This window comes from Eleginops maclovinus, chromosome 3 (genome assembly GCF_036324505.1).
Source record: "Eleginops maclovinus isolate JMC-PN-2008 ecotype Puerto Natales chromosome 3, JC_Emac_rtc_rv5, whole genome shotgun sequence".
Taxonomy (NCBI): domain Eukaryota; kingdom Metazoa; phylum Chordata; class Actinopteri; order Perciformes; family Eleginopidae; genus Eleginops; species Eleginops maclovinus.
In genome coordinates this window covers 12,480,866-12,507,484 of record NC_086351.1, presented here as the reverse complement: position 1 = coordinate 12,507,484, position 26,619 = coordinate 12,480,866, and the positions used below count along the sequence as shown (strand labels likewise).

Sequence of the window (26,619 nt, the reverse complement as noted above, 5' to 3'; positions counted from 1 at the left end):
AATACATGTTAATGGCCCAATAATAGACAAATAAACTGTTGTTATATGTTGAATATATAGGCTACTATAGAACATATAGGATAAGTTGTCTTTACTGTAAACCCTCTGAAGATAGTGCTTTTTTTATGCTTTTGTTCAATATCAAGCAACTGATACTTTACAGGGTAAATCAAAAATAGCATATGCTTGTCATATTTAACAAAGGTTATATTATAAACAGGTAAAACATGAAACGTTGTTAAACTTGGAGAAAACACACCCAGCTACATTCAACGTTTGGGCCTTACTACACTTGCAAAGTATTTAAAATATATATAGAATTTATAGAACTCCTTATACTTTAAATATTGCAGCCATGTGAAGTGACTTTAACTAATAATTAGATGTGCTTTTTTTGCCAGAGAAGTGTGGGTTTACAGCTTATGGAGTTAGGCCAAGCACCACCTGCACTAGGCCTACTACCTTTTGATTAATTAAAGTCATATTTTGAATATATTTATATATTTAACTTTCAGTATAAATCAATGGTACCGGTCTCAGCGATTTGATTAACAGTTTTCCTCAGGAATATGAGACAAAAATACATGCAATAATTAATACAATCAACTAATGCAACGGGAGCCATCATTGATAGTCTAGTTGATAGTCCAAAGTTCACGCGTGTGTGTGTGTGTGTGTGTGTGTGTGTGTGTGTGTGTGTGTGTGTGTGTGTGTGTGTGTGTGTGTGTGTGTGTGTGTGTGTGTGTGTGTGTGTGTGTGTGTGTGTGTGTGTGTGTGTGTGCGTTTATGTCTTTATGTTATCAGCATTAAATCTTGCTTGGTGTGCAAAGACACAGCTCGATCCTCATTCAACAAAAATTGCACAACAAGGTTTTTTATATTCAGAAAACTGGGTACCTTGCATAGAGTAATTGCTGTAGCATATTATTAAACGTTTTATTAGTTTTTCATTTCTGTCTTTTTTGATGATTACCTAATAGAAAAACAATTTTATTAATGCATGTAGCAAGACTTCAACATTCCTTTATCAGGTAGTTTAGAGTAATCCTGAAGGACGCTTTCTTCATGTGTGCGTGTGTCTTTAAGAATACCAGCCTACCTGTGAGCATGATCTACAGTCAACTCTTCAGTATTGTTCACAGAGTCAGACACTAGTTGATGATAATGTGCTCATCACAGGACTCTGATGACTGATCCACAGTCGTTTCTTGGTGTTGAGCGGATGGCATCTATCGCTTCCGTGGGAACTCTCTCCAACAGGAATCATACGGCAGCAAGCTCGCTGTAAACGCGGACATTGGGTGTTCCTCCAGACATGAATTTCCACGCATTTTTGTTCCTGGTTTTATAATTTCGACTGCGATCGCACCGTGGCCTCATACACACACTGTTGTGTTTTTCCCTCTCATGCCACTCTGATAACTTTGCGCGTCGAGACAGAAAGCACTTTTGCGTGGATTATTGTGCCTGAATAATGGTTCCCAGGAGCGTGCTGCGTCCTGCTGCCTTTAGGAAACAATTTCAAACAACGCTCTCTTTGACCATGCTTACCCGTTTCATGATTTAATAATAAAAGGGCTATGAGCAACCACAAATGCAGCGGGATGGCATCGAAGGAAAGACTGTACGAGCTGTGGATGTTATATTACACAAAGGTGAGTGAAGTGCGGAAGACCTGACGGTGACACCTGTTGCAGCAGGTCCTCTGCGTGAAGTTATGTATGAAAACAATATCACGTTGATGTGTGTGATCTACTGCAGACGCGTATCATGTCTCTGACTTAAACGGTTAGGCTACATGAGGAAGTGGCTTATTTAGCGCCTGTTTGAACAGCAGCTGTTTATTTACTAGGTGGTCGAAGCTGTACTGTGCACACTAGTACATGTCATATCATATGACTGTGTCACTGAGCCATTTAATGTATTGAAATCCCTAAGTAAATATTGCAGATTAGCTTACTTGAGGAAGTTTTGTACCTGTAGCTACCTGCGATGCAGGTGTCACTGTAGCTACTTCCTGTTCTTGTTCCTGCCTGTGTTTCTTCCTCAGTTAAGCACACGGTTGAAATATAATGGGATTTATATTATAAAACTTAATTTATATCCTCACTTGAGTTGGTGCCAGCAGCACTATGTCTGTTAGGCTAATATATAGGCATATTTAAATGAGAAATGAGAAACCATGTAGGTGTCAAAACTAAAATGGCATTATCCCAGATGAAGTCAAATAGTTTTGTGTGGTATGTTGGTCTTTCCTGTTGTCCCTTGTGGATGTAACTGCAACTTTTTTCTTTGGTAGGTTATAAAGGACCAACATATCTGTAATAAGAATACAAATGAGTTGAAAGTAAAAGTATGTTGATGCTTTCATGGTATTGTCTTCTCCGGATGGAGAAATACAGTTTGGCTGTGAATAACTTCAGTATTACTATTTAATGTGTTTGCAATCTGCTTCCATGCCCGAGGACAGAGAAAACAAGATCAGACTTCTTTCAAATTTGCATGCACTGTATGTTCACTCTTGGGTATAAAGACTGCTCTCTTATTATCAAAGTGAATCTAAATGGCATAATTCTTTACAAGATAAAGTCTAGTCATGGACAAGGACATTTTTCATTACATATCTTAATTAATGTTGCTTTAATTTACAGACTTGGCTTAGTTCCAATCAAGGAAACCAGACTATTGCTAAACAGGGCAAAAGTCAATGCTGGAAGAACTGCAAAATGCTCTACAATATATTCACGAGTGACACACCTCTTGCAGCATTTACTATCAAAGTGGTCATTGTGGTCACTTTGGGCATATCCCAAATCTGAAGTGTGTTTGTAATCTGCTGTGTTACAACTTCTCTTGGCTACTGTGCTTGTAACTGCAGACTCACTTTCAGACTTTAATAAACATAATGAGTTAAATGCACTGTCACAAATAATCCATGGCTGGTGTCATTGATGTGAATGTGTGTGTAGGTGTGTGCACACTTGTAGGTGACTCTGACAGCTGTGTTGTATCTCTATGTGAGACAACTTCCTATTTAGCTGCCTCTCGACTCTAAGTTTTATCAGTTGCCCTAAAATAAAGAAAAATGATAGACGTCTCTCTCTGTCTGTCTCTTTTTGTCTTTGTTCACATTTTCCACCAGAGAATGACACATAGATTTCCAAGCTTTCTTGTATTTGCATTTGTGCAAATGTCCTGCCCTTATTAACAAGCTGCGATGAAGAATGGCACAAGCAAGAGATTTAATTAAGCCTAACATTAAAGTGCACCACCTTATGTGACTCAGAAGAGCACAAAAGACTGCAGAAAGGCAGCAGAGCCATTTCAGAGAACAATCAGCTGCCTCTCCTATAGCATTCAACTCGAGGTTTTGTTGTATGTAAACTGGACACATCCTTCTCTGGCTCACCGATCTTTAATGATTGTCACACATCAAGGACAGATTTCACTATTGCAAATGAGCCAAATTGGACAAGAGAACTAAGCTCAGTATAATAGGATTTGTGTTAGTGTTGCAAACAATCTTTTACTAATAGGAGCAATGGCCTGAAACTCTGTTTGAGCCACAACAAACAAACAAACCCAGGTAGCTGTAAATATATCTTTCTTGTGATTCTCTTTTGATGATGTTTTTACTGCATTCATCAGCCTGTTTATGCAGGCGAAATCCTGACAACATCAGTCCATGTTTGCTCAAATATGAACTTAGTTTAAACAATAGATCCGCGAGGCATCCTGACAGTTGATTCCAACATGATTTAGTACATGCAGTACCTCAGCCATCATTCTGTATTTGCAACAAGAAAAGCAAAACAGGTTCAGGCTTGTCGGTGAGAAAGGAGCTCTGCTTCCTCCAATTGTGCAAGAAATCACACACCCCTTGCATATTGTTAGATCAGCTGAGGCTTAAGACTGTGATAGTCATTGTGATATAGAAGCATCTTATACTCAAATTGGGAGTGTGAGATATAATTCTTGCACAATTGATCCAACAGACTGACAGACAAGGATAGATGAATTGATGCTTTTCTACAGAGTCTGTGTCACAGACAAGAATGTTGATTATTTGCTATCATTGAGACACTATTTTAAGGACACACAATAGAAACACATTTATGTCATCACGTTGATATATATACAACTGTATTGACAATGTAAATGTCCAATGTTTACTCACTAAATGCTTCTTTCTTCAGGTTTTTGCACTTTTAAGTTAGGTGAGAGCATGCCAAGCGAAGCTCAGTGCACATCATTGTCTTTCATCTGCTGGAGTTTCAAACCCACTTATTTGCAATTTCTATGTATCTCACATCTAAGACTGCTTTCAAGCCCATGATAAAATGCTCATGCCTTACACGTACGGACACACATTAAAGAGCGTGATCTTATCGCTGAGGGAGTACCAGAACTTGTCAGATCGTGTCTAAAGACAACCAGATTTTGTGTTTTTTGGATAGTAATACTGTTAGACTGCACTTTAACAAATGTTTATTTCAATGTTGTGTCATTATACTGTAAGCTGGTTGTAAAGCTGAAATTCGTGCCTCTTTTTTAACACCTTACTTTGAGGATGAATTAAGGTACTGTGATCAATTTAATGATGATGAATTGTGAGGTGTTTCTAATCTTCATGTATCTGTTCTGTAATTAACTGCAAAAACACCCACTTGTGTTTAGTTGACAGTTGTACAAAAGTGAGAAAAACAATGAGTTACTCATATTTGAGAAGCAGGAACTAGAAATGTTCAGTTATTTTACTGGATAAATGACAGATTGTTAAAATAGTTGAAACAACAAATCAGTCAAGTTATTTTTCTTAAATAAGCTGCTAGCAGGATATATATTATTGCTAAAGCATTTTGAATTGAAATTGTGGTACAGCAGGAACAACCGATCCAAATATAGATTTTTGGCTTTACAGCTTTATTAACTTTTCAGAAAAAACATTTAAACAATCCCTCACTGAAGCCTCTCAGTTGTGAGAGTCATACTTTTTCTTTGTTTCATTTTAAAAGTTAAATGATAATTAGACTTGACAATCAATCAGACCGAAATTTGAAGACACCCACTTTATTTTCGGTTGATATCTTTACATTTTTAAGTAAAAATGATGAGTGATGTGACTGAAACAGTGTCTACTGCCTAGAGATAGCTGTTCCAAGACGCATTGAGTTAAGCTACAAACCCGCTGGAGCTAATAATCCTGGATTGAAGTGATAAACGTCAAAGTATAATTCCCAACAGTGTATATACAGTAAGAAGAAAGACTTGCAGAGGAATAGTGTGTGATTATCCTCAGACCATTAGTTTAAGAGATTGGAATAATTCAAGTCTGTAGCGGTAGAGATGGACCACAGGGACAAACCGACTGCAACCCATCCACACAGCCATGAAACCCCCCCTCTGCTTGGAAAGAGAACAAGTCACATTTCCTGGATTGGTCACCACACTTTCAGTCACCCAAATGTGTATTTGTCTCAGTTTCTGATTGTGCTATGATTCTCATCAATATCAGAGGTGAAACAACAACAGCCACGACTGCAGCTCTCTATTAAAGCCCTATGAGCCCTGTTATTGAATTCCCTCATGTGTCTCCATCTCCCCTGTTTACCAACAGAGGGGCCAACCAGAAAAAATCAAAGTGCTCTTTGCCTTCACTTGTGCAGGAAGCTGGAGCGAACAGAATGCCAAGCAGCAGAGAGCGGCACAGCTGCTTGGCCATGTGCAGAGAAAACAGGGATAAATGGCACGGTTTATAGGGGTTGGTACCTCATGGTTGATCTGTGACATCTGGTCTTATAGTGACCTTATCGAACAAATCCTGGAGCTAACTGCACTGGGCCATGTTGAGTGAAATAAATTGAACTGAGAGCGAAGGACGTGTATCTTTTCTGAGGCGTTGATCAATAGTAATTTTGTAAGGGATGATATCAGGTCAAAGGTTCAGACATAAAGTAAGGCAATGTATGTATGAAGCAATTATGTCTTGAATACAATTCCTCTGCTTTACTTCCTCATGGCAAACGGGATTCACTTACTATTTAATTGTCCTTTAATTATGTGTTAAAATTGTTGCCGTTTCTAGTTATACTCTGCAGTTCGGGCGCTCCTACACCACACAGCTTTGCATGAACCTACGTGGGAACAGAAAAAAATGATGCATCTTTTCTCATAAGACTAGAAAGCAAACCTCACTTCATTTGTTCATAGTTGATGTCAAAATGGTGTCATCTTCTTATAAAGAGTTGTAAAGTTTGGTAAACCCTATCACTGTGTCTTTGTGAGTTGAAGTAGATTATAAGTGGTGTATACTTTGCATGGTGTCGTCATCATTAACACTGGACGATTAAGAAAAACCTGTTTTCATATGCTGAGTGATGTTAGGGAGGACTCAGTCTTTCAGCTACTGAATCTATTAATGGAAAGTAAAACAAAGCCAAAGGAGTGTTTCAAATATGTCTTCACGACCTTGCCTCACCTACTCAATGTTTCAGATACCTGATTGTCAAGATGTTGGAGGCACCAAACAATAGGTTGTTCGTTTAGGTTTCCTGTTTTCAATCAGCACAGATATATTATACAGTACATGTGTGATCTACGACTTAAATATGATTCTTTCCATAATTTATCAGATGTTGTTCATAAAGTAGGGTGACAGGGTGAAGGCATATGAACTAAGCTTACTCCAACTGAAAATACAATTTGCTGTAATTATGGCATTCATTGTTTAAACTTGTTCCATTTAAGTCTGTTTGTGCATATATTCGGTTTTGTTTCTCTTCTACATCTTTCTGTTCCCCAAAAGCCTTTACGCATAACCGGTGTTTCATAGTTTCTGTGGGAAGTTTTTTTTTTATACACGCCTCCCTTTCTATCTGCTCACAACTATAGTAGTAGCAACACAAGAGGAAAGGGTTTGACAAGGAGGCCACGAGTGAAGGAAATAAACTACAGTTAGAGTGAAATGTCATTTCCTGGTTGCTTGTTTGACATTTAGAAGGCCATAAAGGGGCGCGTCAGACGCTGGTGTTGGTTTAGGAGTGATGTGCAGCTACTGAGCTGCCAGCTGGGCAATAAACTGAAGGCTTTACCTGAGACTGGGTTCGCGGGAACCTGGCACCCTGCTCAGCCACATACAATGAGAGATGGACTTTCTCATAAGTCAATGCCAGTTGGTAATGTACATTTAACATTAATGCAGCATTAGAACAGATGGAGTTGCACTTTGTTTTCAGAGTTCACTGCATTAGATATACATTTGTCTAGAGGAGCCGTGGCAATTTACTTCACATAAAACATGCAATGAGCTCCAGTTTTGCAGCATTTTGGGTCTCTGTACTGCAGCAGCTTTTAGATTGACCGATATGTAACGGTTTACTCATTGCTAATGTTAGACCTATTTGATTGTTGGCTTATGGGGAAGTACTTGATTTATTGCAATATCATGTGCTGTTTGCTGTTCATTATGCTATTTGTGTACAATGAGTCAATCAGTCAGTCTGAAACAACTCATGTCTTCCATTCTTTCCTGCACTGCACTCCATCACACGGCACATCGAGGAACATTTCAGCATGTCCTGTGTTTTTGAAATTGTATTTTAAATAATTAAGTTTAAAGTTGGTTCCCTGGTGACCCATGTCACATTTGTTCTATGTGAGACTCTAAGTGACTCATGTGAAGAGGTAAGAGTGGCAGGATATGTTGCACTGCAGAGGCAGATCAAAGCTGCGATAACACCATCAGTGTGTAAACATCCTCACATTAAATATTGTTAATTGAGTCTATAAGGACGCATCAAAGCAGGAATGTCTCATTTAATATGACATGCTTACAGTAAGATGATGTTTTTGTAAGTTGACATAATTTACTGAATGTTTGAAACTTTAAACTTAAAAGATAGGAACATTTCTTTTGACCTCCCTGTTAAGAAAAGGAAAGAATTGGCGTGTGTGTTCCTCTGTGAGTTATATATCTCTTTGCAACATCCTGTTACAAAAACGGGTCACAAGGGTATTGCAATGTTTTCAGCCTCTGTCACAGTTAAAAGCTTAACCTATTTAGAGCAGTACCTGAACAACTGCAAAGAACATGCGCCATTGATGCTTATAGTGTAACCATGCGCATTTTTCACATACACTTTTATTTATTTACCCTGCATGCCTGCACGCATGAAGGCCTCATGTGTTCTTTCCTCCCTCCTGCAGAAAGACGTGGGTTATCTGCAGCAGTGGCTCGAGGCGTTCGTGGCTTCCTTTGAGAGACTCATTGATGTGCAGTCACTGGAGCCACGGAGGTGAGTAGTAACAGTTATATACAAACTACAAGCTCCCACCAGTTTAAATTCCCCATATCAGGATGAACTCGACCTTCTGTGAGATACCATTTGACATGTTTATGGCATGTGTAAACAAAGCCCCTATAACCTCTCCCATCTTTCAGGCTGGAGGAGTGCAGCTCCGAGGTGCCCTTGCTTCCCAAGGAGGTCCTGGTGCTCCTCGGTACACAGCTATGGGAGAGTGCAGAGCAGCTCACCGACCCCCCTGAGTCCAACGGCACCGTCCCTCATCCCCTGCTCCTCATCAAGTTCTTCATCATAGTCTGCAGGTGAGGGCTCCGCCTCCTGTGTATACGTTTTATTCATCGTGACCATGAACATGCTATATATAAAGGAACTGTGTTAAATCAAATATAGATGTTTATAATGAAAAGTCTCTAGTTACAGGTTATTTTTCATTCCTTTCATATTTGTTGTGGTATTACTTGAAGTAATAGAAATGAGCCTGTTAGACATATGTTTACGGATGAAATAAATATTATTTAGGAATGCACTTGGCATTTGACTAAATCTATTTTTTGTAAATGCAAATTTACCTAAAATGTTTGTATGTAATATATGGAATTAGGTCATTTTGTCCTATCCCTTCTCAATTTCCTTTTTTAAATGTTAACTCTGTTTTAATAACAAAAGAAGCAATGGCACTAAAAGGAACTGGATGTATTACAGTTTTTGAACTTTTCCAGAAATTGCAAGCAGGTTGTGCAAACAGGCTGCAACTCAGTGTCAGGATGTTCCTCCTTATGTTCTGTGCGTCCATTGTAGTGTGTCTTTTTCAGCCTTATTGGGTAAGCATCCTCCTTAATACTCAATTGCACACATTTCTCTCTGCTTCTAGGAATATGGAGAACATAGACCCAGACAACACTCCTGGTTTTGTTTTTGAAACCATCAAGCTTTTGAATTTCTGTTTAAGCCAGGTAAGGCCAAGATAAACTGTACCTCAAACAGGACACTGATTTCATTGATATATGATGGGAGTTAGCTTCACTTTAAGCTCAGTAAATCAATCATGCAGGGATTATTCTGTGCCCTTGTAGACAATCTGTGCAGAAAAGTGATATACAACAGAGGTACAGGAAGCCTATACAGAAGTAACCAAACTTGTTTACACTTGAAAAGAGATGGATGTGTAGTTGACCTTCTATTCTTTGAATTGGAATGTGTATTTAATGCATATTTTACAGATAAAGATGAATCTGTGTTGAGGAAGAATCACAAAATATATTTCCAAACTTTTATTTTTTACAGCTAAAGAAGGGTGAAGGGGAGCAGTCGTCTCTGCAGTTGGCTGTGCAGTACGGACTTGTGATGTTTGAGAATCTCTTTGACCCTTATCAGACATGGAGGAGAGGCCTGGCGGGGTGAGTGTGTGCTGCCTACTTTGCCCTAAAGATCGCCTGTTTAATGTGTGGGAGGTGGAATTTAGCCACACAAAGACCCAAATACTCTTAGATGGATTTAGTATCTTGCCCAACCTTGTGGTGATGTGTAACACCCTGTCTTGTTGCTTACAATCATTGAAGTCAAGCCTCATAATGCCAGCTTTAGTGGCAGTCGTTGACTAGGCGTGATGTGAGTCAGTGCAGTGACTCGAGGCTTTGTTTGTTGCAGGGAGGAGGTGAGCTTGCTGGAGAGGAACAAGTATAAGTTCTCCCCACTGGCCTTGCCAGAGGAGCTGCCTGCTCTCTTCCACGGTGAGATACTCCCCTTCGTCAGATCTACCACACTGATCTCTGTCAGACCTCACATACCACAAGAATCTGAATGTTCCCACTGCTGCCTAAACACCACTTAGATCTGTCATCTTTGACATGAAAAAGTCTGACCTTTCGTTTTCTCAAAATCAAATTCTTTGCCGTGTTTATTATAGTGAAAGATAACTGGTCAGTGCATTCAGTGAGAGTTTTGGGCTTAAAACTTTAATTATTCACCATCTAATTATCAAGTTTCAATCTCCGGAGTCCAAGCATTTCTAAATATAGCAGCCCATTTGATCAGTTAGCACTAATCTATAAACCATGTGGGAAATCTCTGCCTGGGCAAATTACAGTATGTCCACATTTTAGGAAGATTATCCCATAATAGCAGGGTTTAATTAGAGATGTAAAGAGCCAACTGTGTAATACCTAGCCAATTAGAAAGACTTAAGCTTTAGTTTTTCATGTAATTCCAAAGTACAGCGGTGTCATTGCAGGGGAACTTATGTTCAACCATGTGACATTTATTATTCCTATGATAATAAACAATCAAAATGTACACTTTATTTTGACAGCATGGTATTAATGGTTGCTGTATGGTGGCTAAGTGATGAGTGAAGTAAGTTTTTTAAATTTTTTATAACTTTGTTTCTTGGTTTGAATGTCACAGAATGTCTGCAGGAAAGCGAGAAGATCCCCGAGGTCATCACAAGAAGATTTGTTCATCTCCAGGGCTCTATCATCAGCGGTGGAAGGGTCTGCTATTCTTTCCCACGTTCATCAGTATTTATCATGAAAACACCACAATTTAAGACTGATTTCGAGGGACTAACTTTGTCCGTATGATTTTCTTACAGAAGAATGGCCTTCTCTCCATCACCCCTCACTCTGTTGAGGACCTGTTCTCTGTTCTGCGAGTGTGGTGCTGCCGGGCCTCGACCGAACCCAAGAGCACGGCTCTCTCACGGCTGACCCTGCAGTGCCTGACGGCGATGATTCACCTGCTTCATGCCAGCAGCCCTGCTGAGCGGCAGGTGGAGATCAGGACGATACTGGAGAGCTACTTCCAGCTGCTCAACTGGAACCGTCCTCTTAGCAGTGAGCTGAAAGAGAGGCAGAACTGGGAGGAAAGCCTGATCTCCCTCCAGCGCCAAATGCTAAGTAAGAGCAGGACTCAAGTGTAGCTGAGCGATCATTTTTTTTATGTCTCTTAATCAGTATGGACGCTGAATAATCGATTTTCCCAGTGTCTGAAATATAGTACACATCCTTCTTGTCAATTCTAGCTGCTGTACCTGAGATCCTGCAGTGCCCTGACAGACCCGTCCTGCAGGCTGTGTTCCTCAACAACAACTGCTTTGAACATATCCTTAGACTGGTTCAGAACAGCAAGGTCAGAAACCTGCTCATCTATTTGAATGTCATGTCTATTTCCTAATTTATTTGCCTGGATGCCATACTGCTATTTTACTGCTTGGTCAAGGTGAAATATCCCCAAAAACATTAATGCTTTCAGTTTATATTTCCCCTTACTGCTAAGACACATGTTCCCCACTGCAACTGTAGAGAAACCAGGATCTCTATTACCTCTGACAGATGACTGTTTTGTTTAATTGTCTGTCTTTCTGTGTTGTGTGTATGTTGTTTGTTGCTCCATGTGTACATCCTGCAGCTCTTTCAGAGCAACATGCATAGACCGGAACGTGAGGTTGTGTGTGACCTCACTACTTGTTTACTCACAGAGGTCGAAGTGGACCAGGTACTTCCCCCCCACTTGGTGTTGATATTGGTCTCTCAGCAGGAAACTCAGCCTTCTCTCCTCTCGTTAACTGCTCTGAGCTATTTAAACAGGAAACTTCAAGCAGGAAGTCTGGCTTTCTCTCATTTTGTAAACAAAGCAGGTAAAGGCTAGTCATTAACATCTCTAGAGCTCCCTTTTTTAATGTATCGAATCCAACTTAAAAAAAAATACAATCAAGGACAAGTTGGCAATAGTTTTGAGCGCAGGATTCAAATGATTAGTTGAAGGATTCATTTTTGCTAGTGCTGGAGTGTCGATTGATATAACATGAGAGGCTGAATTTCTTGTTGACATCTAAAGGCAAGAAGAGCATGCTGAGTTTTTCTTGGTGCATGCATGAAATGGTGGTTTTTCAATAAGCATGTCTTCCTTCTACTCTTTGTCTTTGCTGCTTTGTCGTGTGTCCGGTTTGTCTTGTTTAAAATACCTGGCAGGACTTGGTGTTTTGATATTGCCTAATTTGTTGCAATACTGGGGATTTCCCTGAGTTTTTTTAAAAACATTTTTATGGTGGTTGGCTTTGGATTTTGCATGCTAGATTCTATCATTCATTAACAAAGAGGCAATTGTTTAGTGACTGGTACAGCAATGCACTTACCCATTCTGCTCCAATAATTGTGGTGTGGAAAAAAAAAAGGAAATGAGCTGTACTTCCCCTTGCACTTTACAGATAATCATTCATTCATCTGGTGAAAGATTTCTTCAATGCTGATTTATTTGTTTTCTTTCTTGGTTCTTTAATGATTCACGTTTTGAACTCTGCAATGCTTCAATCAGCTTTGTTTAAACACAATCTTTATTCTTATGTAGGTTTTGGAAAAAGGATCAGACAGTATTACAGTTCATGCCCTAGGAGTCCTCACAGCTATAATGAATAACTCCCCCTCTGCTAAGGTAAGACACCTTTTTGATGCTCTGTGGTCAAATCTTACATCCCTAATACTTCTTTATTACATATGATATAACCTACAATCCCAGAAAGAGTTAGATCCTGATGAGGAAAGCTGGTTTCCGTTCATTTAAGACCTCTCATTGTATTCCCTTCCGATGTATGGAAGTGTGCCAACTAGTTATCCCCTGTGGAGCAGCTTTCTCCAGCCTATTTCTGTCTCATTTCCCCACAGGAGGTTTTCAAGGAGAGGATTGGCTACTCCCAGCTGTTTGATGTGCTGAAGAGTCAAGGTCAACCCACCAAAAGGCTTCTGCAGGAGCTGATGAACATGGTATAACACACAGCACTCATTATCCCCACTGAGTGACAGTAGATGTCAATTAGCTGTTCTTATCTAAATTGTGTTGTTATTGATAATATGACCACATATCATCTTCATTCTCTGTCTTTTATTCCAGGCAGTGGAAGGTGAGCATGCCCACGCCCATCACCTTGGCATTAGTAACGACCAGCCTTTGCTGCTGCTCTTGCAGTGGCTGCCTGACCTGTCAGGTCAGAGAGACCTGCAGCTGCTGGTGGCCCAGTGGCTGGCTACCGTCTGTGGCGGCTCCCTATCCTGTCGCACCGTGGCTGTCGAGGCAGGCATGGTGGGGGCTCTGCTGCAGGTGCTCTCGCAGCCCCAGAATCTAGACAGGCAGTGTGCAGATGCCCTGCTTGGCCTCCTGCAGGACCTGGGCTCCCTGTGTCTGAGACCAGAGGAGCTGAAGAGCCTGCTCAGACTGCTCAGGGTGGATCAGGACAATGGCGCAGTGGTGGGGAAGGTGCACCCCTACTGCGCTCGCGTAATCCAAGTGCTCTCATCCATGGCGGCCAGAGAAGGCCAGGACAGTGCCTTGCAGTACTTTGACCTCACGCCCCCCATGGCTGGCATTATGGTGCCGACAGTCCAACGCTGGCCAGGCAACGGGTTTGCCTTTCATGCCTGGCTCTGCCTCAACATGGAGTTCCCATGTCATTCGGAGTCCTCTAATCAACGTAAACCTCGTGCAAACTCTGTCACAGGGGTTCAGTATGACATGGGAAAAGGACCCCGCAGGAAGCAGCTCTACAGGTAGAGAGAAGTTAAAGTGCATGCTTTTATAAATAGATGTCTGTGTTGCACACTTTTTGACAGAAAGTATTCTTGTAAAGTTTCTTCACAGCAAGTGGAACTGGGCTGGAGGCCTTCTTCTCCTTGGAGGGAGTGCTGGTGGTGGCTGTCTGCACTAAAAAAGAATACATGGCTGTCACGCTGCCCGAGCACCCACTAGCTGACTCATGCTGGGTGAGTTTGGACACACTTAGTACAGCTAGGATATTAGTCAACATGTTTCCTTTTTTAGCCTGTCCCAAATAAAAATGGATTTGATCAAGGAGAAAATAACACATCATTTTCTAAGCGGTGCTGTCTGGGCCCGTAACTTTGAAAAATAATCAAGTGCTCCTCTTGAAGGAGCTGGAGAGGTCTATCATTAGGTTGAATGAAAGCTGTCAACTGTCTGGAGACTATGTTGTGCTGCTATTTTCTCAATACATAAATGTACCTAATTTAGTGTCATCATCTTCACAGCATTCAGTCGCTATAGTCCACATCCCAGGCCGTCGTCCTTTTGGTCAGAACCTGGTCACCATCTACATCGACGGAGAGCAGCGCAAAACGGCTCCGCTTCGCTTTCCATCTTTCAGTGAGGTAAGTGACACCAGTATTTTAATGATCCTGGCAATAGATATCATGTTTCTAAATAGTTGCCCTATTAATCTCACTTCCTATTTTTCTCCCCCAACATGACACCTGAAGCCTTTCACTTCCTGCTGCATCGGATCTGCAGGCAACCGGACTACTACCACCACCACCACCACCTCCCCCAACCTGCCCACATCCTCGTCCTCCAACCCATCAACGCCAGAGTTTTCTTTCCCCTCCCATGCACCCTCCCTTATCCGTTCCCAGTCCTTCCCAGCCACCTTTGCAGGAGGTCGCTGGGGGTCTTCAAGAGAGAACACAGTGCACACCATCCCAGCAGGACTGCAGGACACAGAGTGGGGAACCCCAACGTCTCTGGATGGGCTATTGGGCACCGCCTTCATCTGCCACGAGGCTCTGCAGCCGACACAGACAAGAGCTCTGCATGCTGCAGGTATGTCACGCAGTGCAACAATGCAAATGTTGTTGTAAACATTATACACCTTGTAATTTGACTTTTTCAGCTCTTAGCTCTTCCAGAGTTCACTAGACAATCTAATGTACAGAAACCAATACTGAAGTAAATCAAATAATTCCCCTTAGGATTCTTATTTTCATGCATACCAAGTAACGTTTGCATATTTTGTGACCTACATTGGTTTTTGCTCCCCCTCACAGGCCCGAATCACGTGTCCTTATTCAAAGCGGAGGGAGAGTTATCTGATCTCAACAGCAAGCTTCTTCTGTACTACACTCCACAGGTGATCCATTTTATAACACTGCTTTTATTATGTGAATTATGAACAACCCCAGTAAAATATTCTTCTTTACGTGTAACTGTTTGTATTTTGCAGGCGTTCAAGAGCCAGAAATGTCTGGACCTGTCGCCCAATCACCAATATGATGGCAGGCTCACAGGACACAGTGTAGTGAACTGGGACATCAAGGTTAGATGTGACACAATTAAATCAAGAGAGTGAGAAGTCAATTAAGAGAGTGAGAATTGAAATGTCCGCCATGACCAGTCTCCTTATTGTTTTAGCTTTCATTTTTCCTTGTTGGATGATCAATTCAATTTCTAATCTAAATAGGACGAATTTGGAAGTTTCCGAAGATATATTTTTGTTCCCCTTGCAGGATGTTGTAAATGTGATGGGAGGTGTAGGGGTTTTGCTGCCACTGCTCGAGCAGGTATGTGAAGCAGAGCAGGTTAACAACGGCAGTAAGGAGATCACCGACCTGCTGGGACCAGAGCTCACCTCCTCCAGAGGCCCCGCCGCCATGCTGCTGCCACTCAACAAGTCTGCAGGTCAGCTCCTTTAGCTCAGATATTTACACTAGTAGATTTTTCTTAATGAAAGGGTCAGTTCACCTTAAAATGAAGGGGCAGGAACATTGTTTCTGGAAGGAAATGTCACTATGTTAATGTCATTTTTAGAATACTGTGAGCATCGAACGTATGTAGACGTATGTAAGTCAGAAAACACTGTATGTTCGTTTTTGTAATTTTGGTAAATCAACCTGTAAAGCATCATTAATACGTTATGCTTTCAGGGCTAACTGTGTCGTTGTCCCTGGTTCTTTTTGTTCACTACTAATCATATGTTAAATGATAAATATGATTTTCTGTTTAGTTTAGAATCAGAAGATAATTTGTAATGGCGGTGAGTCAGCGTCTAAACACTTTTCATAGTGCAGGAACAAACAGGATGTGCAAGACAGATAAGAGGCACATGCTATAATATAAAACACACAAACATAAAACAGATTGTGAAATCAATGCTAACAGTTTAAATGTCTTAAGCAGCCTGAGGTATAACATTTGCCAGTATTTATCCAGTTAAGTGGCCCAATGCACCTTATTCTGCAAGAAGTCTAACATGAGATATATGAATCAGATGCACAAAAGTGAGAAAAATACCAAAACCACAACTCATGTTGAGTTATGCTAATGTCAATAAAGTGCTTGGTAATGCAGAAATATCACTGTGGGAGACACAGGAAACCATAAATGTTGTTTTGCCCCTTTTCTTTTCTCTCAGAGGGCAGACTAGAGAGAAACAGCGTAGCCGCCTTCCTGCTGATGGTGAAAAACCTGATTCGTCATCACCCTGTTAATCAGGAGTGCCTGCTGCTCTGCCATGGACCGAGCATCATAGGAGCCATGCTCAGCAAAGTAAGCACCCTGTTCTTGGTGTTGCTCTAGCAAGTGGGAGTTAATTACGAGAAGAGCTGATTAGCATCCGAAAGTGAATATGTGACCTTTTTCTATTGTAGCGCCGCAGTATAATTGCTGTGTAATGAATGGGTTTGGTGTTATTGAAACAGCATTGGTTCTATGAGAATCACAGTATCACATGTTTGTGTGGGAAAATGAATGCAGCGTTTGCAAGATTGCGAGGGCTCTTTCACTGAGCACAAAAGCTGGCTATAAAATGTGTTTTTCAACAACAACAAAAAATGTTGAAAGCAAGGAAGATGAATATAAATTTAATCAAAATCAAAGACTTCCAAAATGCTTTGTGTGTTGCTAGCAAGAAAAACTGAGCATATTTGCTTTTTGCTGATATAAACTGTGAATATAACCTTATTTATTGATATGGAATTAAGGACAACTCTTATAAGGTTCAAATTAATGAGTTGTTGAGCCCCTTGTGCATAACAAGTATTCAGTATGCCATATGTATTAATGATTTTTTTTAATTGATGATATTCAGAAGTTTCAATTGTCAAACAGTGGTAATAGATCTCTGATGGTGGCAGCCAATAAGATGCTATGTTGGTGCAGCACAGACACAGATTTTGTCTGACAGGATATGTTGAAATACATGCTGTGAAGGTGGAGCATCCTGTAAGGAAGTTGTGTCATAATATCTCACGGGGTTGCCAAGTTTGACCGTGGCAAAGACATGAACACTGACAGAACAAAAACACTCATATACTAAACATACACTCAGCTCCCATTTCTGCAGAATCAAGTGTTACCAAATATAGACAGTCCATAAACCCTAGTTCACAAATAGCAATCTTTAACACAAACACACATTAACACCTCTCCTCTTGACTTGCTCTGCTGCAGGTTCCTGGCAGTATGATGGACATGAACGTTTCAATGGCCTGTCAGCTGCTCTTGGATCAGGTTTTCAATGAGGGGAACAGCCCACTTCTACAGCAACTTTACCAGCACCTGCTCTTTGATTTCCGCATCTGGACTAAAAGCCATTTTACCGTTTGTCTGGGTAAGGCACAAGTGGCCCTCGTGTCTTCAAGTAATGCACCTGTGAACCTTTTCATGTGTGCCGAAGCTGTTTGTGTCCCTTTTTATGAATGCATAAGCTACACTGAAAGGAGCACAAGCAGGCTAAAAGCAGAGAGAGCAGAGGTAGAACACATTAAGGTTTCTAGTTCAGGCTGTGATGAGTGAATCTGCGCCTGAAGCCTCACTGTGTTTCCCTTTTTTGTAAATGAATGCGATGTCAAATTGGAGAAAAATGACAGAAGTATTATTTTTCTTCCAAAGCCCACGTGCAGTACATGGTGTCTGTGCTTAACAAAGGCAAGCAGCGAATGAAGAAGAAGTACGGAGTCCAGTTTATTCTGGATACAATTCGCACATACTACAGGTGAACCTCTGACATACACTTATATAAATTCAACATATGGTTTCAATGTGATGTCCAACAAAAATATGTTTTAAAAGGTCAAAAGTTAGTCTAAATATACTGTTTCATATTTAACTATATCTTTTTTCTATTCACCTGAATGCAAACTGAGATAAGTGATTGATTGCTTTACTCATTTTTTTGCTCATAGTGTGGAGAAAGATGGCAGCGCTCTGTCCGATGAAAAGCAGACGATTCAAACCTCTCTCTTTGCCTTGCTGAAAGACTTTCTAAAGTCTCCTACTCCAGAGGAGATTCACATTGTTCTCGCCTACATTGTGTCTGTCGGAGAGGAGAAGCAGGTAGAGCATATGTTTTATGCCTGTGTTCCTTCGGGAGTTTATTTTGTTATCTTTTGACCTTTTTAGCTTGATATTTCTATTCCTATCCCCATATGAACTCTCCCTGATCATCCACCTGATCTATCCTCATGTTTTCGCATCTCCATACTTACGAGCTCCTCATGTAACCACTTAAAACACTACCCTCCCTAAATCCATATTTGTTGGTACTTTATTCTCCCCTTTCACCCCTTCCTTATGAATCTCTCCTCTCTCAATCAGGTGGTGAGGGCCTTGGACGTGCTGTATGAGCTGTTGCGGAGCAGCCCTCCTCGGGAGCAGGTGCAGGCCGTGCTGCTGGAGTGGGGCGTAGAGCAGCTGTACTGCTTGCTGCTCACTCCGAGCTTCGGAGACGAGGCCAGAGAGAGGGTCTTCAGGGTGAGAACAACTGAAGTGGCATCTTCTTAAAATACTTCAGCTTAACACTTGGCAGATGTTTTGCCGTTTACAGCATCTCCTGTGTGATCTATTGTCAGAACTGAAAAAACAACCACTGTTACACAATATCTCTTCCATGTTGCAGGTTTTGTACAAAATCCTTAAAAGCGAGCGAGTGTCTGAGCGAAACAAGCAGCGCATCAAGCTCAAGGATTTCGGATATCTTGGCCTGGTTTGTTTCCTAGATGCGATCCCCGTCACCATGAATACTGTGCGGTGTCTGTACGAGCAGGTCCTTGCTACAGGTAATGTCAAAGCAGCTCAGTGCTCTGGGGTCGAGTGAGCTGGAAATGAATGATGAAAGAGACGTCTTTAAATGCTGAAGCAGCTGAAAATTTGATTTCAAATATTTTTCATTAACATTTAAAAAACTGTCATGAAAGAATATCAGAATTCAAATTAAAAAAAAGATTTGAATTCTCAAAAACTCATCTGCTTCATAAATGATGTAGTTTTATTGACCGTTGTGTTTCCCTGGTTGCAAAACTGTGATATCATAAAAGCTGTCAGCAGTGTCTGATTCTCAAGATAGTATTTGTTGAAGTCATTAACACTTTATTTCCATAAGTTCCTACTTAAATCCATTTATTATTTCCCGAAAATGTCCATAACATTTTCATTGATTTTCCCATGATATAATAAACCAAATTACATAGTTCTGAGGATCTGGGTTCTACAGGAAACTTTCCATAAATAGGGAAAAGTAAATCTATAATATCTTGATTACTATCATTCCGATTTTGGAAGATAATAGGTGAGTTTATGAAGGATCCCAACACTTAAAAAAAATTCTGCCCCACAGAAGCGACCCCAAACTTCAGAGACCTCCTGGCTGTCGTCTGTCTCTCCCATCGAGCTGAACTCACTGTCCGCCTAGATGTCTGTCGCAAGGTCAGTAATTTCTTTAATTTATACACTTTTTAAACTGTCTTAGTCAACTTTTGAGTGCAAAAGTAACATCCCAAACACAATCATGCTCTCTGTAATACAAACAAACTGGTCCTCTTTGTTATCACCCCAGCTCTTTCATCTGATCTACTCCAATGAGGATTATGTGAAGCAGCTCGCTAAGCAGCCCGGCTGGCAGGATGTTTTTACCAAGCTGTATGTGAAAGAGTCCTACGAGTCCCACGCTGCCAGCATCGCAGGCTCCAGCAACCACACCTCCTACCGGCCGCCACTGCAAAGGGAGCAATCTCTGGTCATAGAGGACGCACACCCGGACATGTTCCTGAACTACCGCACCTCGCAGGACATCGGGGATGAGGAGGAGGAGGATGAAGGTGGCCATCGAGACACTTCGGAGGGATTCTCGGATTTATCCCAGTCTCCTCCAAGTGGAGGTGGAAGTACACTTAAAGACTTCACTGGTTCCCTTAATTTTAAGTGTTTTGATTCAGTGGACCAGGAGAGCCACTCGTCCTCCATCTCTAATGCAGTTGATATCACCCCATCTCGCCCTGATTACGAGGGGAGAGACTACCAGCCGCTCTCCCCCTTTGGCACCCCTTTTGATTTGGACCTAGGGGGCATGGGAGATAACGGCACACACACTCCTGCAGGCAGTCTGACAAACACACCGTCTCCTCTAGAGAACAGCAAACCTTTTCCGCCTGCCAGACCCAGGAAGAGCTCCAGTCTGTCCAACGTGCTGGATGATACCAGCTATGGGACGGACCCTCCAACTGGAGACACCATCTCCAATACATCCAACCCACAGGTAGGGCTGCTCTCGCCGCTCATATGTTATTCATATTAAACCTATTATTTGTCATTTTTAAGAGCATTTATTGTCTTGGATTCAGAATGTGGGTGTTGTTTGCATTACAGCAGACCCCTGAAGAGGAGTTGTGCAACCTGCTCACCAACATCGTCTTCTCCGTGCTGTGGAGCCGCAGAGGGCCGGAGGCCTCGGAGGATGTGGTTTGGAGAGAGAGAGGACAGGTATTCTCTGTTCTCACCAAACTGGGCTCCTCCTGCCAACTGGTGCGCCCTCCCGATGACATCAAACGCAGGTCAGTGACAGTGATTTCAAATTTGCCTCCACTCACAAACACATTGAAATGGCAGTGACTCACAATGGAAAAATAAAGTGAACCACACCTCAAACTGTCACCTTTTGTGTAACTATCCAGACACATTGTTTTATGTTACACTGGGGTTATTAACTCATCCTGTTCGCAACTTTTGTTCCAGTCTGCTGGAGATGATGCTGGAGTCGTCTCTGTCAGACCTGAGGGAGGCTCAGGGTGTGACCCTGCCTTTCTGTCCCAGCCTGGTTCGCCTCCTCAGGCTGCTGCAGGACTTCCTGTTTGCTGAGGGTACAGACAACCACACCCTGTGGAGTGAAAAGGTACATCAAACACCCAAATTAAAATATATAGACTACTGACATGTTCTGTTGGGACTAAGAGTAATTTCATGACTATCGAAAGGCTATTTTGGTAAAGGTTGGTTAACTTTAAATACACAGTTGTCAATGATTAATATATAAATAAATTGACAACTAGGTAAGAATATAGTCAGTTAACCTGAAATATCATGATACACTTTAATTCCATATCCATGCTTTCAGATTTCAACCTAGCTGATTAAAAACAGACTATAAAGCAGCTCATTGTAGCCTTATATGTACTGTACAGACATGAGAGTGGAAGTGATCTTCTTGACTAACCCGCAAGAAAACCTATCTCCAAAACAGTTGAACTATTCCTTTAATTTGTTTTGTTGTGTCTGGGGATGAATAGTAAAACCACTTTGGGTATCTTTTGTAGAACAGCATTAATTAGACAGAAGCTGTTGTGGGACTTCACTTTGCAGTACTTACATTAGGAGTTTACTACCAGTGCAAGGCGGCCCATGTTTGATTTCCATAAATACTCTACATAAGTAGAAATTAGATTACTGATGAACTACTAATCTCAGTCCACAAATAATCAATGGTGTGTCTTCCAGGAAATGTCGTCCTTTGACATTAATATTGTGATAACAAGATATCATAATTTATACAGGCTAAATGTAATACAATTATTAACACACTCACTACATCGTGGAACTATATTATCAGGATGTGATGTGAATTGTATTTGTTACATTTGATAAGTTAAGAAAATATTAGATATTGTATTAATATAGACTTGAGAAGCAATACAGTAATACATCTAACACAAAGCATGGTCAGCTGGGTGTGGTTGTTGAAGGTTACTATGTTTAAATGTTCCTGAATGTTTTACTGGAGGGTGGAGAGTCATGGTTGGGTGAAGGTAGCATTTGAATCACCTTTTTTATTCTAGGTTGTTTAATGTAGTGAATGGCTTTTGGTTGTCCAACAGTAGATGCTGCAAGGTGTGTAAACAGGTCTAGCCTTTATTCAAGTCCTTTGTTGAAGGTAAATGTTGTGTTGTTGCAGATATTTGAGGGGGTGGTAAACCTGCTGGACAAGTTGCAGGCCTGGCATAGCACCCCTGGCAGCCCAGGGAACACCGAACTGAAGGAAATGGCCCAGATCGGCCTGCGTATCATCACCGGATACATCCAGCAGCAGCACTCGCAGGTCAGCTGCACACACAACGTGTCCTTTCCGTCAACCAGACAGCCCGCCCAATTTAAAAATAACTTCACAATATTTCACAACCCAAACACCTGTGTTATTTGACTTTGCAGGAAATAAATTGAAAGGGGTGTACAGTGTTTATTTAACTGAAGTGCAGTCAGATAAGGCCATTTTGGAAATGCTAGGCCTTCTATGGGTTTCCTTTCAAAGACATTGCCGGCATTCCTCTCAGGGAGTGTTCCGTATGAAAGGGCAGCTTCTCTCAGAGTTATGGCTGATGGATGATTGTGGGATTGAGCAAGTGGTCATACATGAGCTGACCATAAGGCTTTCCATCACATACTGCTGGTTGTGTTCATCTTCAAAGCAGTACAACCCCACGCTTTTACCATTGGTCACAGAATCAAGTTTGAAATAAATCAATTTCATGGCACCTTGACATATGTACTGTAGTTCTCTTGGAACTAAAACAAGCCTGGACCCACTCTTTAATTTCACAAATTAAACAGAAGGAATATAAACATGGCTTTATTAATGTCAGTGGTGGAAGGTAATTAAGTAGATTGTTTAACATTAGATTTATGATACTTCATACTTCTACTCTCCTTCCTTTCAGAGGAACGTATTGTACTTCATCAGCTTGTAACATCAGTAAAAGATTTCTTTAAGCCTATTTAGCTGATACCTACATAATATAAAACCTTTAGTTTTACTGCAGTACTTTCAAAATGTGGTTTTGAATACTCCTGTACCACTGATTAAATCCTTTTTTCGGTGCCATGAGAGCTAACCAGGTAAAGGTCGACTTTTACCGCACCATCCGACCTTGGACCTTTTCTGCATAGCATTCCCTTCCTTTCCTACGTTCCTATCCATCTTCGACTGTACTAAACACGAAAAAGAAAAAAGTCTATCCTACCAAAGATGTTCCCCCTTTAGCAAAATCTGGAAAACTAAGCCATAACATATAAATGTTTATTTATCATATCTTTTTTGGAACTCTAGAGAACCATAGCAAGTGATTTGCCTGTTACCTCTCTTCAGGTGTGTGTGATGGCCTATGTGAAGCTCCACAGCCTTCTTCAGACCGTCCTGTGTCTGAGCTGGGAGGAGGTGTGCTTCCTGTTGGGGCAGCTGGGCGCCCCCCTGTGGCCAGGAGGGATAATGGACGGTACCAACTGTGGACATGCAGAGACTTACTCGCAGCTTGTGCCCATCGTGCGTACGCTGCTTGACCAGCACGCCGACCCCATCACCCTCCATGAACTACTACCAAACCTGCCCGTCACTAATGGCAGCACCACCTTCGCTGAGGACCTAAAGACTTACTGCCACACTCTGGAGTGGCAGGAGTTTTACCAGCATCAGGTCGGTGTTTTGGTTGTGAATTTAAACATAGATGTAATTTATATTTTGTTTAGAGAGTCTAGGGGGCCTCCTCTCCAGTCTTTGGTATGACTGAGCATATATAATCAACCATCCTCTCTGAGATACTGCTGGCTCTGTTCTGTGTCACATTAGTGCACATTCAGCATTTTGCAATTGTGCCCCCAGGTCTGACCGGTTACCTCCCTGTGTGGGGCTGAGAAATCTAATCCACTTATTTAAAAACTGTTATCATAAGTTTAGAATGTAGAAAAACAACTCTAAACTCTCTACGGTTCTTTCTAGCTGACCCTCAATGTATTTTAAGCAGATATGAGTGTATGCTCAAACTTGAAGCTGACGCCAGACAAACTCACTGCGATCTGGAGGATTTATCATTGCTCTGTGTGACAGTGAACGTTCATAAATCTGTTTTGTTTAGATTACTTTTGTATACAGATCCAACAATAAATTATACAGTGTGGCATAACTTTGGCTGCCATGACAGTTTTGCAACTTGGCCGAAGGTTGATGTGACCGTATTAACAGTTTAGCCTACAGTATGTATGTGTTTTGAGTAATTGTATAGGGTAGTTCTAAGTGTATGTATGTTTATTCAACTCCATGCTTTAGAGTGAAGCATTGAGACAGTAAGAGGAAATAATGAAACAACAGATGGGGTTGAAGTGCAGGAGTAAAAAGATTTTTCCTAATTCAATTAATAGACACAGGGAAACAGTTAAAGAAGCGGGGAAGTGTTTTTCCCGTCCTGTCTCTCATTTTTACAATGAGGTTCATCGTGTTGTGTACACTTACCATAAAGTAAGCTTCATCAAACAATAATTAACCAACCATATTTGAAAATGCTTGAGTTATGGCTTAAGGGAAACATGGAAATTTACGTTTATCATCTAAGTGATAATTTGTAGGCATTCCCAAAGGCTCAGTGTCCCATTTGCTTCAGCATACAAAATGTAGCCTAGCAGTAAGGGATTCAAAATGACCAGAAAAGAAACCAACAACAACAAATTACACAACAAAGTGACCAAAAACAACTGCAAATACATGCTAAACATCAGCAAAAAAGGGGCAAAACAACTTCAGGAAAAAAACCAACTATAATTACAACTAAAGAGACACAAAAAGAGGCAGAAAGCCATGGAGGGATGTGTGATGACACAAAGAGAAATAAAAGAACAAGAAAAAAAAAGCTCAATATTTAAATCTGTGTTTCTGGCTCTATGTAGAAGAGGAGGTAGGGCATTATGCGTACGTGTGCTATATTATCTGAATGTGTGTGTTAATTTCCCCCTTCTGTACATCCCTCTCCAGGTTCAGCCCACCATGGAGCAGTATGAGCTGGACAGGTTTGGGAGGAGCCATGACATCATGTCCAATTTCTGGAATTCCTGCTTCGATGACCTGATGAGTACAGCCTATAAACGGGACAAAGACAGATCCGACAGCAAGTCCAAGTTTCAGGTTATTAAACTTTCAAGCTTCATGCAACAAACACTGACATTAACCAGCTTCCTAAAATGCATTTGAGCCTGTTAGCCTTTCCATGACTGATTTGTATCTGGCTGTCTGTAATCAGGAAGTGATTGTGGACCCCTGCCTGAAACGAGCGAAAAGTGAGAACAACAGGTACATGAGTGTGCAGAAGCAGAGCTCCAGCCAGCAGGGGGTGGTGTGGCAGCACTGGAGAGCTCTGCGCAGGCTTCTGACCAGTGAGAGAGGAGCGTGGGCCAACAAGTATGACATCCATTTTCTTGTAATCACTTTGACCAAGAATGACATATAACTCCATATATAAGGGGAAAGCTATTATCTGAAACTATTCTGTCCGTAAAGTGTTTCCTGACCTCCAGAATGTCCTTAAATGTAATATTTCCTTTGCCTTATTTTGCCAGAGTTCAACCAGAGGTGAAATTGAAATTGTCCAACGCAGAGACTTATTCAAAGATGCGTCTCAAGCTTGTGCCCAACTTCAACTATGATCCTCACAGCGAGGCCAGCGCCCTGAGGGACAACATGGGTATGTCACTGATTGTAAAACATGTGCACGCTGCTCTTCGTCATGTAGGCAAAATGCAATAAAGATGTTTTTTGTGATCTCCAGGAGCGGACAGCCCTCGTAGCTCTGAACCCCTCCCTGTGGCTGTTGCAAAGGAGGCCAAAGTTAGTGACATGGAGGATGATCAGTTAGGAGACGAGGACCTCGTCTTCTTAGATAACAAGTGAGTCTTTAATTCCCACATACTTTTGTTCCAGTATCCACAGCTTACAGCACGTCTATGGACAATCAACCAAGGATTGTTTTTACATAATTGAAATGTCAGTAAATATGTTATGGTTTAAAATGTTTATTTGCTGTCAGGGTGGAGGGAGAAGACGAGAACCAGAAAGAAAAACTGGTTCTGTCTGAAGACTGTGAGCTTATCACCATCGTGGCGGTTGTTCCGGGTCGTCTAGAGGTTACCACGCACCATCTGTACTTTTATGATGGCAGCAGTGAGAAAGAAGAGACAGAAGAAGGTAAGAAAATATGTGACGACGGGCATCCCATCTAACTTTTGGACTGTAGGCTTACAGAAGTGAATAAAATCTGCTTCATTTAGGAATCGGGTTTGATTTCAAGAGACCTCTGTCTCAGCTGAGAGAAGTCCATCTGAGGCGCTACAACCTGCGACGATCTGCACTGGAGCTCTTCTTCATCGACCAGTCTCACTACTTCATCAACTTCAGGAAGAAGGTGATACTCAGTTCCAAAGTAATTCCTTCTGCGCTGATATCATTATTCAATTC

General features: G+C 41.4%; 1 protein-coding gene across 4 annotated transcripts in view; it reads left to right on the top strand.

The window, feature by feature from the left end:
* The first annotated feature begins 1,135 nt into the window (after positions 1 to 1,135).
* Positions 1,136 to 26,619, top strand: part of nbeal2 (neurobeachin-like 2) — a 33,087-nt gene continuing 7,603 nt past the window's right edge. Inside the window, exons 1-37 of one of the 4 annotated variants that reach the window (XM_063879140.1) lie at positions 1,136 to 1,655; positions 8,206 to 8,294; positions 8,441 to 8,605; positions 9,175 to 9,256; positions 9,588 to 9,700; positions 9,951 to 10,033; positions 10,707 to 10,792; positions 10,894 to 11,197; positions 11,323 to 11,429; positions 11,709 to 11,795; positions 12,648 to 12,731; positions 12,962 to 13,060; positions 13,188 to 13,840; positions 13,921 to 14,053; positions 14,339 to 14,458; positions 14,567 to 14,906; positions 15,131 to 15,213; positions 15,307 to 15,399; positions 15,590 to 15,761; positions 16,495 to 16,628; positions 17,532 to 17,691; positions 17,973 to 18,075; positions 18,266 to 18,416; positions 18,678 to 18,833; positions 18,979 to 19,138; positions 19,696 to 19,784; positions 19,915 to 20,613; positions 20,727 to 20,908; positions 21,090 to 21,246; positions 22,303 to 22,446; positions 23,491 to 23,814; positions 25,144 to 25,293; positions 25,409 to 25,566; positions 25,725 to 25,849; positions 25,934 to 26,051; positions 26,192 to 26,349; positions 26,433 to 26,566. In XM_063879140.1, coding sequence (XP_063735210.1) covers positions 1,581 to 1,655; positions 8,206 to 8,294; positions 8,441 to 8,605; positions 9,175 to 9,256; positions 9,588 to 9,700; positions 9,951 to 10,033; positions 10,707 to 10,792; positions 10,894 to 11,197; positions 11,323 to 11,429; positions 11,709 to 11,795; positions 12,648 to 12,731; positions 12,962 to 13,060; positions 13,188 to 13,840; positions 13,921 to 14,053; positions 14,339 to 14,458; positions 14,567 to 14,906; positions 15,131 to 15,213; positions 15,307 to 15,399; positions 15,590 to 15,761; positions 16,495 to 16,628; positions 17,532 to 17,691; positions 17,973 to 18,075; positions 18,266 to 18,416; positions 18,678 to 18,833; positions 18,979 to 19,138; positions 19,696 to 19,784; positions 19,915 to 20,613; positions 20,727 to 20,908; positions 21,090 to 21,246; positions 22,303 to 22,446; positions 23,491 to 23,814; positions 25,144 to 25,293; positions 25,409 to 25,566; positions 25,725 to 25,849; positions 25,934 to 26,051; positions 26,192 to 26,349; positions 26,433 to 26,566 — 6,270 coding nt within the window. In that variant the 5' untranslated portion in view covers positions 1,136 to 1,580. Of the gene's footprint in view, positions 1,656 to 7,038; positions 7,176 to 8,205; positions 8,295 to 8,440; positions 8,606 to 9,174; positions 9,257 to 9,587; positions 9,701 to 9,950; positions 10,034 to 10,706; positions 10,793 to 10,893; positions 11,198 to 11,322; positions 11,430 to 11,708; positions 11,796 to 12,647; positions 12,732 to 12,961; positions 13,061 to 13,187; positions 13,841 to 13,920; positions 14,054 to 14,338; positions 14,459 to 14,566; positions 14,907 to 15,130; positions 15,214 to 15,306; positions 15,400 to 15,589; positions 15,762 to 16,494; positions 16,629 to 17,531; positions 17,692 to 17,972; positions 18,076 to 18,265; positions 18,417 to 18,677; positions 18,834 to 18,978; positions 19,139 to 19,695; positions 19,785 to 19,914; positions 20,614 to 20,723; positions 20,909 to 21,089; positions 21,247 to 22,302; positions 22,447 to 23,490; positions 23,815 to 25,143; positions 25,294 to 25,408; positions 25,567 to 25,724; positions 25,850 to 25,933; positions 26,052 to 26,191; positions 26,350 to 26,432; positions 26,567 to 26,619 lie in introns of those variants that run through there. The other 3 variants (XM_063879139.1, XM_063879143.1, XM_063879144.1) reach the window with 3 other exon arrangements.